At 40.5% G+C, this 13456-nt stretch overlaps 1 protein-coding gene and 1 non-coding gene across 2 annotated transcripts; one reads left to right on the forward strand and one right to left on the reverse strand.

Annotated features, from left to right (window-relative positions):
* The first annotated feature begins 18 nt into the window (after positions 1-18).
* LOC149035023 (uncharacterized) lies at positions 19-1485 on the forward strand. Its single transcript, XM_089192453.1, has one exon. The coding sequence runs from the start codon at positions 19-21 to the stop codon at positions 1483-1485; it is 1467 nt and encodes a 488-aa protein (XP_089048579.1).
* Positions 1486-2973: 1488 nt separating this feature from the next.
* On the reverse strand, positions 2974-11384 carry LOC113686495 (uncharacterized). Its single transcript, XR_016182573.1, has 9 exons — positions 11082-11384; positions 10766-10817; positions 10581-10681; positions 9119-9420; positions 8471-8724; positions 7908-8096; positions 7628-7804; positions 3957-4019; positions 2974-3611 (listed from the first exon to the last, which is right to left on the reverse strand). It is a non-coding gene; the product is annotated as an uncharacterized LOC113686495 (transcript).
* Positions 11385-13456: the final 2072 nt, after the last annotated feature.

Raw genomic sequence — 13456 nt, forward strand, 5'->3', positions numbered from 1 at the left:
GGGAGAATACAAGTGAAGATGCCCTGGAAAGAAGGAGGGCCTCCAAAACGAAGCAACTACGACATCGCTCTGAAGAGGATGCTCTCCGCTGAAAGGGGGTTTATGAAAAAGGGTTGCTTCGAGGTTGTAAAAGAGGAAGCGCAAAAGTTGTTAGACCAGGCTGCCGAGACCCATCTTCTGAAGTGGAGTCAATTTCACGTCAACGAAGACAGCTTGGATAAGAAACTGGTAGCAAAGAAGGATGAAGATAGCCTTTTTCGTGCGCATGGTCGACTTGAAGATGTCAGATGTCTCCCGGAAGAGTTGAGAAAACCTATCATCTGGCCAAAAGACCACCCCTTTGTGATCTTGCTTCTGCGTGACCTCCACGAACGACGTGGGCATTGTGGCTATAAGAGTTTAATCCACGAGGCCAGAAAAAGATTCTGGATCATTGGACTCCGCAGAATGGCTAAGACCGTCACCTCAAAGTGTGTCATATGCAGAAAACTACGGAAAAGGCCTCTCAACCAGCTCATGGGACAGATTCCAAACCTAAGAGTAGCAGCTGGCTTCCCGGCATTCTCAAACACTGCTATGGACATGTTTGGGCCAGTACAGATCAAGCTCGGCCGCAAAACTCTGAAAGAGGCACAAGTGATCATCTTCGCTTGCATGAAATCACGTGCGATTCATCTTGAGCTGGTCACCGATAAAACTTCAGACGCATTCTTAATGGCCTTTCGACGGTTTGCCTGCCTACGCGGACACCCTAATGTTTGCTGGTCAGACCGTGGTACAAATTTAGTGGGTGCCCAAGGCTACCTAAAGGAAATCACGCAGAACTGGGATATTCCTGGGGTAAAGAGTGTCCTCTCTGATAAATTTAGCTGCGAGCTCAGATGGGAATGGAATACACCACATGCGAGTCACCAAAACGGAGTTGTTGAAACCCTAATTAAGTCAGTCAGACAAGCATTTAACGCCACTTGCAAGAACCAAGCCTACTCCGAGGAACAATGGAGAACAATTCTGTCAGAAATCACCTACATGGTCAACGGACGACCGCTGTACCCCAGTTCCGACGATATCTGGGAGGCCCCACCGATCACTCCAAACGACCTACTTCTAGGCCACTACAATCCACCACCACAACCAGAACCAGAGGAAAGAACCAATCCGCGACAATTACTCAGGAGCGCCCAAAACAGAGTTGCTGATTTCTGGAGGAGCTCGATGAAGTATTTCGCCCCAAACTTGTTACCAAGGAACAAGTGGTTTCGCGTGCGAGATAACATCCAGATCGGTGATCTTGTATTGGAGCTGGACCCCAAACACAAAAGATGTGAATGGAAAATGGCACGTATTGTAGACACATATCCTGGAAACGACGGACTTGTCCAAAAAGTGAGAATCAAGACAAGAGACGGAGAGTATGACAGACCAATTCACAAGTTATGTCTCATAGCCACTCAAGACGAACTGAATGCGGATTGCTCAAGCTAGTCGATAGTAGAAATGGACTCTAACACCATTTTCTGACACTTCTTTATTGAACATTGAACACTTAAGCCATTCTAGTCGTTGCTCAATTAGAACTAATTATTTAGACCTAATTTCCGCACTGGGGCGGAGTGATTTGCATTTCTCAAGCCGTTTTGTCATTTTTTTGTGAATATTTAATTATCTTAGCGCAACGCGGCAAAAATAGATCAGGTGACTAATTATTTAAAAACCTAGAAGTTCGTTACGCAACTTACATTTCAAAAGTGTCACCACAGATCGCACTTCGAAGCTTACTAGCCGCATATGGAACACAAATTGTAAGTATAATATTTTTTCCGTCGCTTCAACCGAAATCGACATGTGTAATAACCTTCTTTGTCATATTAATTTAATTCTTCAGTTGACTATATTACTACAAGTGCAAATAAATTCCATGTACGGTCATGTACGCAAAAATCAGTTAGTGGTGAAATCTTCAACGTAAAGTAGCCCTTCAATCACAGGAGCGAATCAAAGTTGATTAATAACGAGATAGAAAGCTAGACTAGGGAAATTATCAGGTGAAGTAAGCCTACCTACTCTACAACGCCTTCCCCTAGCAGGCGTTCATGGAAAATAATGTTATCAAATTGGGTTGATCCTGAATAACCCAAACCCCACTGTTGACCGGGAGCCAGGTGCCCAGAATCGAGGCTTAAAACCAGTCTAAGCGTGCACGAATCAAGTAAATGTCGTATCACTATGCAGCGGGTGAAATAAAAGGATTCCGATCAAAACTTTAACAAAATTCTCGGACGTGATTGGTTATCCTTAGCCCGATCTGAGCACCAATAGATCGTTTTCACGTGACGTCACAGAATTAATTTCCGCCATGTTGGTGCACATCCGAGTCACATGTTTCAGTAAGAAATATATGCAAACAGAGTCCAAAGTTATAATTCTTCTCAGTTCACAGTCGAAAATTATGGCTTCCGAGGAAAAAAAAAATTGACACTGAATGAAATCAGGCACACAAATTAAAGACACATTAAAACATGAGCAATCTTGTCTTTTGTTACATGTTTACGGTACCAAAAGAAAGCAGAGATGACATCAAACTTATCCCAAGGGGTATAAAAATATAACACACTTAAAACAAAAAAAGAAACTTTGGCAGTGTTAGAGAAACCACAGAACATGTTTGTGGTTCTTCAGAGACATAAGGCAAACTGTTTGCCCAGTTACCATTTCACTTCCTGTAGTATCTGAGCAAAATAAACTCCAAGATTACCCCTTGAAAAATCACCACTTTGTGATACTTATTTGGATCAATGTTAGTATCTGAGACACTGTGCACCCCCCCCTCCCCTAACCTAACAACAGTCAACTGATAACAAGTTAGGAGAGGGGTAGGAGTGAAGAAGCTCAGATACTGACTGAGACCACTTATCTTTCCTGTGAAATATGCTATGATCTACTTAATGAGGGCAAATCACTTCAAGAGTTGTAGTGACATGCTTTTAGTTAGGACTCCTCAGTTTCTGCTTCATCAGCTTGTGCTTGACTGACCAGCTCTGTGTCACACAGTTCACACTTTGTCTTACCAGGCTCATTAACCAAGGTGCACATGGGACACACATTGCGCCCTTCTTAAGCATCTACCTCTCGCAAGGTGTCACACCCCAGGCACACCAGCACTTGTGGTCTGTTTATCATGGTACACTGCTTGCATTCCCAGGGGGGTCCTTCCTCTTTCTTTGGCCTCCTTTTCCCTACCCTGCTACTAGTCCTCGGTTGTTCTCTACCCCTGATTGTAAGCATGCTTGACACAAATCAATGTCCACTTGGACTCTTCAGGCATGTGAGTGACAAGGATGCACAAGTTGCACAGTAACAATGCCGACAGTGTAGACACCTTTTTGATGCAAGTGCTGTAAGGTTCTGGCAGTCGGCAGCAGAACAATGAGTTCTGTCCCTAGTAGCACACTGCTGACTGTCCAGACTTCTAAATCCATCTGTAGACACCAGTCTTTGCCCAGGGAGAAGTAAAGTGCTGTCTAAGCTGAGAGGTTCCCCCTGATTTGCTGAGGGCATTAAACTCCATTCATCACTTGAAGTTGATTGTCTCCTGTTGTCAGTATCAACACCTGAAAAACAAAAAGCCAGTAGGGCTCAGACCCCATCCATGAATAAGAGAAGCTAGGGCAAGGGGGGGGGGGGGGTGTTAAATTCATCCAAACATATATTTGGTATGAACCTTAGATTAGAGGACGGTGAATATAAAGGGGGGGGGGGCAAAAAATACACTTCACAAGAGGAGGGTCAAGAAACTCTGACCATGGGCTCTCTCAATTTGTCCTGGATCTCCTCATATCTAAATAGTAACCAATCCAAAAGCAAATAGAGGTGTTGCAAAAATATAACTCACATATGTGATAGGTAGAACTAACCATCTAGTCATTGGGAACACATGAAGTAAGATAAAGAAATACCTTCTGAATTTGTTGTATCAGTATTTAATCCACTTCTTCCACTTGCCAGGGAAACTACATCACCTGTATGCAAAGACAGGGAAGTAACAGACCTGTTGATCAACTTCTTTTCAAAATGTGTTTACAGGATTAAAAGGATTACTTAGTGCATTTTTTCTGCAGCCATATTCCTTATACAACTTGGGTTTGTGTCTCAGAGCACCTTTACTGTTGTCTATGCACTAGAAGATTAAGCCTGAATTTTTTCAGGTTTGTAATTTGAAATCTGTTTATACCTTATCCTAAACTTATTCCCTCTTGGTTTATTATAGCTTGTTCAATTTGTGTTTGCCTATCTCAATGAGTGTTTACAATCTCATACTGAAAGAACTCACCTAATATCAAAAGCAAAATGATTTTATAATAATGAACTAGAGGTACCAAATACAAGTACAAAAACTCTGTAAAGAGACTAACCCAAGCACATGGAGCTTAACAAACTTGATTGGCTCTTTGGAATCAGATGGTATGATAAAAGACTTGATATATTCTGAACAGTATTCTTTTTCACTATATTTCAGTGTGAAAAATTACAAGGGAAATTCACTCTGATCACAGGCTGCTACAGGTATCAAAGACTCCCATCCATTTTGTTGATATCTACATTGCAGCTTCTGTGAGTCTGGGTCAGGAAGGTAATCTGTGACACACTGAAGTAAAGAACAGCAAACCGACCACTCATTAAAATAGCTCAAATGTTGAGTATGTTGTTGGCTGCAGTATCTGAGGTTTAAAAAACCCCTCTCAACTGACAATAACTCTTCAACAAGTCTAATGATAATTTCCAATAAGGTTGCCTAAACATTAGTCGCTAAGACCAACAAAATTCCCTATCAGACTACCCTCTGCCAGACAAACAGAGCACATGATCAAACATTATTTCAAAATAAGGTCAAAACATTTACTGCAAAAGTATATTTGTTACCTCCAGAATCCACATTCTGCAAGGGTCTTTAAATGGCAACTGCCAGTGGGTTTTGAGCCTTTCATTCACAAAGCTTAGGCGCTGTCCTCTGTTTGTTGCTAAATACACATTCACATTATCATATGAAGAATTACCCTCAAATTCCCCTACATTTAAGGGTTCTCTTACATGGCAGCATGTTGCTATGGGAACATACAGATTTGGAACCAATGAGACTTCTTGAACATATTTATGAGTATGATTGACACATGTTCATCTTTTTAAGGTGCTAGTATCATCTGTCATTTCTGATTTTACTCCCATGGAAACAACTTGGCCCCTTAATAATCCACACCAGAAGACAGTAAATTCCACACTTGATCTTTCATTCATAGAGTCATCAACCGTTACAGAATCAGTTGTAAACTTCGCAAACGGCATCATAGCATGCAAAGTACATAACCCCTTCAAAATTCCAACAAACTGTGAGGCCATCACAAAAATAAAATTCAATATTCTGTGTTGGTGAGATATGACTTATTTCAAAACTGCCTCGCAGAATGACCGAATCATAGTCTTCTAGAAGTAATACATGCAGCTCCTATGTGCTGGAATGCTTCATTCGAATCTGGCGTAGCAAAATAAAGGCTGGTACATTCCTGTAGATGAGTTCGTCAAACATTTTGCAGAAACGAGTTCCAGTTCGTGTCCTAATATTCCAAGGGGTAGCAGTTGCTTTGCAGTCCTTGTGAAGGATCTAGAGGATTTAGAAAAGCCAAAGATTTGAACTTCAATACAGTTTTCATCGTTGCTGCCCATATTTAAAAGAGAAAAGAATATCACGTCGCCTCTAAAGGTCTTAAACACTTTGCCGACGGCCATGACATCGGCCATGTTTTAAAGTCTGCTGCAAGACGCGAAATTCCCGCGGAATTGTGGTGGCAGCTCATCCCCAGTCTTTCGGAAGTTCCTAAGTGAGGTGCTCTGCGACCTAGCCTCAGGACTGACTGACTTTCTGGTGTCTCTGATGAAACTCTGGAGGCCTTTAGAGATAGCCCTTGTGACAAAGTTTTCGTTACACTGATTAAAATATAAATTCCATGCCCTCACAGTAACGCTAAAGGAGATTGGAACAACATCTACTCTTATCAGTGTACCGAAGACGCTGTCACAAAAGCTCTCCCCGTTACGACCTAAGAAGAGTTTGTTCGGTGTTCCTGTTAGGACCTTGTTAGTTCAGAAATAGTTGTTCTTTATTACTCTTTGTACACAAAGTTTGAATTGAAGACTGAAAGATGAAAAAAGCCCAGTCAAGTTTAACCAGACTTATCTGGCCAGTCAGTTCTGACTGATTGTAACTAATCATCAAGAGCCCGGGCCCAATAACCATCGCAGAACATGTTTTGATTTCTCTCAAGGAACGCCAGATCAAACCAATTTTGCACAGTTCTTGGTACTACTTAAACGCTTCCCTAATTCGCTTAAATATATCATCTTCGCGCAAACTTGACGAAAGGTCCTAGAACTGGAACAATAAACATCAGGCACCCGCCACAACCTAACTTACGAAGGTAGCAAATTTCGCGCTAAAGGAATGAGCGCCGAAGCCGTGAGAGGCTTGGCACGGAAGATAGTTTCGCAGCTCATCACTTAGCGCAAAAAAAGAAAACAAACAAACAAACAAAACAGAAAACAAAACAAAACAAAAAAAGAAAAAAACAAAACATGCAAATCAACGAGCTACACAGGCGATCCGTAACTGTTTAAAGCTATTTCCTTTAATTCAATGCATCATACAAATCTACAAAATACCGTTTTACTGTGAGTAGATACATATTTGCAAGTCAAGGCATAATGGCTAATTATATAGGCAGACACTAAAAATTTAAAGAGAAACTATTAGCATCATTTGTTATACTGTGTAACTGCGGATCGTTCGAGAAGTCTCAAATTTTCTTTTCCCTAGTTAATTTTTCTCTCACAGATTCTATGAACGTTCCAATTTTTTGCCTTTTTTTGCATGACAGAGATTGTTTCTTGCGTTTTGAAAATTTTGATCTTGCTTGGATTTTGGCGCACGGCTGGCCAAAATTGACCCGCTTACGCATGTCCGACTTATGTTCCCAGTCTCTTCCCGTCCAAACATTAATTTTGCGTTTCCTATCCCACCATGCTCGAGGGACCGTAAAAGAAAAAACCAGAATACAAGTAATCTACTTGTTTTACGCTCCCTTCACGTGATAAGTCTAGAAAAACAGCAATACTATATCGGAGACAGTGGACGTTCAATTCGTTGGGGATTTGATCCAAGTTCAATGTTTAATCGTCAGTCTCGATCTCTTGTTTAACATTGTCACTGCCATCGTCACCATCTGCAACTGAAAAAAAATCAATGTGAATATACACCCCATGATATAAACTCAAAAGTAATTGAGAAAGGCGAGGGTTGGTTAAATTTCTTATGTTATAGGATAGCTCACCCCATTAATAACTCGATCCATTAGTCCACAAGTATATGTGCACACTAGTAATCATTATTTTAGCAGCCACTCGTAGGCACATTACTGAAAACGTAGCGCGCTTGTGTTAGATAGATTCTAGATTAATATTGCAGTAAGGATCAATAGTGACTCCTTTTTATCTTCTTTATCAAATGGAAAGTTTATCTACTTATACAAAAAAAAAATGATGATTCTTCATGAAGAGAATGGAGTTAAAAATAACTGACCCGCGATTCCGTCCACTTTTCTAAGCATCTCATCCAGTAATCCAGTTATTACTTCTCCAGAGCTTTGTGAATCTGTTGATATCTGCAGATTAGGATCAACAAGCACTCCAACTTCATTCTCATCGTCATTAACTTTCTCGTCACCGTTGCAATCAAGATCATCTTTTTCGTTGACATCTAAGAAGTGGAATATTGAAAACAAGAAAAAAAATTACACACGTGCTCACATGGAATGCATATTCAATCCGTTAAACAAACAGACCGAAGACTTCTGACTCACCTGGATCCACTAGGGCTGAAGGACTGTTGTCCCTTACTTGCGCCGTCAAGCCAGAGTCAGCAGTTTCCACCAGATCTTGCGGTGTATGATGAGTTGTGCTTTCCTGTGGATCTTCTGTTTGAACCTCCGCATCCTTGGTTTTCCCTTCCTCCCACATCTCATGCTCGTTGAAGTTGTAAATTGAGCTCCCTGGAAACAAAACATAGATAAATTTCAGGTAATTTAGTGTTAACAACTGGGTTGTAAAAACGTAAATTAGCCACCGTAAAGGGTAAAAAAGCTGACGTTTCGAGCGTTAGCCCTTCGTCAATCGCTCTGACGAAGGGCTAACGCTCGAAACGTCAGCTTTTTTACCCTTTACGGTGGCTAATTTACGTTTTCAACCCAGTTGTTAACACTAAATTACCTGCTATACTCTCCCACCGACGCAGCACCACAGTTTCTTTAGAAACTTACCCCTTTATTCACAGATAAATTTCAGTCTTGTAGACATATCGCACTACCATATCGAATTAAGCAAAAAACAAGACTTTCTTGACGCGTGCTAAATTAACTAAACCAACCTTTTTGGCCTGGCTTTAGCATCTTTACTCCACCGAGTTGTGTTTTAAGCAAATCTAAAAGATTATACTCAAAGTAACAAGTCAGATTGTCTGTTTCCGCCGGCTCCAGCTCACACTTCTCCATGAAAGCGGAGACCTCATCGATGAGACTATCTATGTTGGGCTTCTCGTCAACCAACGCACTCTCATTCTTTTGACACTCCTCGATCAAAAAAAGCGCTAAGTCACATTTTTCCACAATACCTGACATGGCCCTAAACAAAAAACACAAAACAAATTACGCTGGAGTTCAGTTGTATCTCTTAGAACTTCTCCCAGAAATCGCGTCCTTAGTTCGTGCTGTTACTGTTAAGCTCATACCTGAAGTAAAATGGAGTGGCTTTTATTGAGTGTTTAAAACAAAGTCATTTTAGCGGCCAATCGTTAAAAATGGGAAATATTACAGGGAGCTGATTGGAACTCAAATTAATCAAAGGCAAGCGACCTGAAGAGCGCGATTTGACCTCGTGTTTCCATAGCTTTGAAAGTCCTTAAGTCCTCGATTGCAAGCCTCAGTGAAGCGAGGCCAAGAAGGCTTAATTACATGCACATGAAAGTACTGATAATAATCAAGCCCAACATTACAAAAGAGGTCTATACGAGACAAACCTCTCTTGATTATTCAAAAACATTATCTTCTGGTTCGTTTTATCGTTTACAGCATCCCTCAGCGACGTCTCTCCCTTACTCATGTAAGCATGTAACAATGCCATGTGTTTTCCGATCCTGTCTTGCAGGTATATTTGAGTAGCCAGTACAGAGTTCTTTGTGTTATTCACTTTTTCTCTTGACTTCTTGACCAATTCACAGTAATCGCCCAATTTTTCAGATACGCTGCTTAGATCCCCACGTATCGTGGTGGCAATGTCAGTGACAAGCTCGCATTCGTGACCCACATGACTGCCATAGAACTAATACAAAATAACAACAAAATTGAGCTGATTTGCATGCATGTAACTCAGAGTTTCCCACAGGAACATTCTAAACTAGATGTACAGAACCAAATGAAAGCTAAAGGACTGAACGTAACTACTAGTAGATCACCATCCTGCTGATCGAATGTTTTCAAATGTGAATTCATTTTTTTAGAAAGAGGTGAACTCTATTTTTCTGATCAAATCTCCCTAATCACCCTAATCATTCTAAACAGCATACGGCAGTTTGCGGCCTTTCCCTACACCAAAGCAGTTCGGAAAGCCGCAAAACTCTAGAACAAAAATTTATCTTCCAAATGGGCACTCTTAATCCCCACGGAATCAACGAGTGCTTTTCATTCAATTAATTTATTCTTGTTTTCCTGTCACCATACTCCCACCAATAGCGTAGCTCCATTTTCTACATATAAACCCACACACAATCCACAATTCCTCTAATCGCTCTGACTAAGGGTTAACGCTCGAGACGTCAGCCTTTACGGCGGCCAATTTACGTTTTCAACTTAGTTGATAACACTAAATACCCTGATCTACTTCTCTGTGTTTGGCAGGAGCAACTCTTAGTGTATAGGAAGGAGGTCAAGGGAGAGGGACGGGTGGAAACATGGCAAGCTCGCCGAGTGGACAAAACTTAAAACTTAGTCAATCAATAGTCATTTACGTGCTTGGTTGCCAAGCCTTTGAACAAGAGTAAAGGTAACCTGGTTATGATACAAACGTTGCTGTTTTTTAAATGTAAATTACTTTGTTATCATGCTAACTAGATACTGGTCTCTATCACAACGAGGTCACCTTCAACCTCACTCCAAGTCAAAGGCTTGGCAACTATGGACACAACTGTAAAATGGCCCATTCCAGGCCTCACACTAGTGGCGTACCAGGCTGTTTTGTTAGAGTCTGTGAATAATGAGAGTGCCACTTGTGCATTTCGCGGCTCCGATACCTTTTCTTCAAAGGCATCGGAGCGCCCTTAAAGGAAACGCCTGCTACACAGACAATCATTCAAGGATATGAGTAAACGAGAGAATTTCCTATGAGTTTTACATGATTTCCAAGAGTTGGGAAGAACTGAAATTTCTTAGCCGGTATAAGATTTTGACTTCTTGGAAGGACACTACGCAGGTAAGCAATTTTACCTGGCAATAAATGCAGATGAGGCATTTATCTGTGCGACAGTAAACTTTCAGAGCTTCGTTGTGTTCCGAACAAAGATATGTCTTGCTTTCAAACCTGGTGGCTTTTCAAAAACAAATTGCAAATATTACATAACCAAGCAACAGCCACGACAAAAATCGATGAGATCAATAAACCCAACACCTACCTTCGGGTCTTTGTACGCGCCCCTGAAGTAAATAATCTTCTAATCTGAGTTCCTATGGAAAACAGAGCTTTAATCAAAGCTTATCGTGACTGATAACAAGCAAACATTAAAATGATAAGCGACATAAAAATCAAATACAGTCTCCAAGCATTTTTCTCAAAAAGAGGTTAAAAGTTAAGTGCAAAAAGGTCGGAAGGCAGTTGATGGTAGCTAACTTCAAACGTTTGATGGTTACCATTCACTTCGCCATCGAGGTTACCGCTCACTTAGCAACATGTCAATTCGACGACACCATAAGTCACCTCGCCGACATTACTGGCCAGCTCGACGATAGCGCGCCGACAAACTCAGTCAACTCACTGAAAACTTCGGTCAACTCGTTGACAACTTCGGTTAACTCGCTGACAACTTCGGTCAACTCGCTGACAACTTCGGTCAACTCGCTGACAACTTCGGTTAACTCGCCGACAATAATTTTTGTTACTCCATTTGGAATTTTGGTAGGACAGATGAAACCATTACTTTTAATAAATATTCTCAAGATAAGCTTTGATAACTTTAAATTATTGTTTCGTATGGGACATCTTTCATCAAAGGTCATTTGACTTATCGTTGACATCTTAAAAATAAGATGCAATCTGATTCCTGAATAGTCAGTTTCAAGCTCCGTTCTTAGTGAAATTAATATTAGGCTGGAGAGAGACACCCTACCCCTGTCTGATTTCTCAGGCTGGAGGGGTCGGTCAGTTACTGCAAAAAGGCGGAAAGACTGTTACAACTACGTTTCAGTGCTGCATCAAACAAACGGAAAGTCCATTTTTTCCCGCTATTCTGCAACCTCGTCCATGAGGACGTCAAGTTCATTCGGATCCAAATATTTTATCACTTAAATTTTCATGGCATAACGTTGGCCAGCAATGTTCAAGGGTTCACGAGGTTCTTCTGCACACTCTACGCACTGATAAACTCATGCCTATGATCTTAATTCCCCGATGTGAGTAGGAATCCTATTTCAAAACAGCAAAAAACAAACACATTTTGGTATTGATACTGAACTTCATTTGCTCATTTAGAGCGCTTGACAGGAAAGTAGATCCACTATTCTCAGTCATTTGAAGAAATTGACGCTATTTCAGGAAAGACTCCTATTACTGCGTTTTCAAGCAATGATTCGTAACCTCTGTGCTATTGACCTTTTTTCCTGCCAACGATAAATATCTGAATCATTTCAGTTTTTCCTCCTGTTTTTACGAAGCGAATGACGATAACTCATGTAATCCCACAAGCGTGTAGTCGCTGTAGACTACATGTAGACCCTACAAGCGTGTAGTCGCTTTAACAATTATCGTGTTTAAATAAAGTCTTTGTATTGTATTGTATTGTATTGTATGTAATAAATTTTTCTTGATTCGTAGATTCTTCCCGCTCATATTGTGTCCAAGATTTCATAAGAATAGCAGTCAATGTTGTTTCTTTTTAACACACCTCAACGCTCTTCTTATCGTAATTTGCCACCACTGTGATGCATTGATGTCTGACGCTGATGTTTGTTGTGATGCCATTTTTGACCATACTATCAGTTCCTGGAACAACCTAAAAAAAACGACAATAGTGCCAATAATTTCAATTCTTTTTCACTCGCCTGATAAAATTTATGTGTCCCAAACTAATTGGACGCTGGGTCAGTTTTTAGTTCCTTTTTTTATCATTTTAACGACTTCCAACTGGTTGTTATGGCCAAATTTTCCTGGTTAAGTACCTGACTCCAATTGGTCAGTAACATTTACAAGTAGCAGTACATAACAGAATAAGAGAGATGGTAAGTTTTGAGCTCGGTAAAGAAATAGAGAAAGATGTTTTTTGTCTTGTCACGAGCGTTGGACAAAGAAAAAATTTTGAGTCCCCATAAGGAATCGAACCTCAGACCTTAGGATTCTGCACTCTGATGCTCTACCACTTAGCCACAGATTCTCCAGTGACCGAGGTCTATTACGAAGTTCATGATACCCGTCCTGCATACTGTTAGGATCAGCAATGTCCATAGGGTCATGTTTGTAAATAGAATAAAGAGAGATGGTAAGATTTGAACTCGGTAAAGAAATAGAGAAAGATGTTTTTCGTCATTTCATGAGCGTAGGACAAATAAGAACATAGTCAAGCAACTCATGTAAAGCTCTGCAAATGATCCTTAGACATATTAACAGCTGCAAATAAAGAGTATGCCACATCATAGTTCACTTATAGTATCACTTAACTGCATCCACTTACATTGAATTTTACAGCTGGTCCATACCTATATCTCCTGTCATATGAGATCCTGTCAAAAAAAAGAGAGATCAGAGACTGGAAAGCAAGGAAGCAAAGGAATGACTTCTTGTTGCTAACAGAAGGAAGTAGAAAGAAATAAAAACTTGTGACAAATTCATAACTCATCCTGTTCAAAATAGTTTTGCTACTTAACCTTACACATTGAGTTATCCATCATGAAACAATGAAATATCCCACAAAGTTGAAACTCTGAGGCATTAAATCAATAATTTCTCCATTCAATTATATGCCTTTCTTTTGACTCAGTTTTAGATTACAATTGAATTTAACTGGTCTGCCTTCAGTTTTTTTTTAATTGTTTCCCAGAGTACGAAAATGTTACAAATGGCACTCTGGGTAAAGACTTGTAAGTGCACGTCTCCT

This window comes from Pocillopora damicornis, chromosome 13 (assembly GCF_964200805.1).
Source record: "Pocillopora damicornis chromosome 13, jaPocDami1.2, whole genome shotgun sequence".
Taxonomy (NCBI): Eukaryota; Metazoa; Cnidaria; class Anthozoa; order Scleractinia; family Pocilloporidae; genus Pocillopora; species Pocillopora damicornis.

Excerpts from the sequence above, each read along its gene's own strand:
- LOC149035023 (XM_089192453.1), top strand. The coding sequence starts at position 19 with ATGCCCTGGAAAGAAGGAGGGCCTCCAAAACGAAGCAACTACGACATC.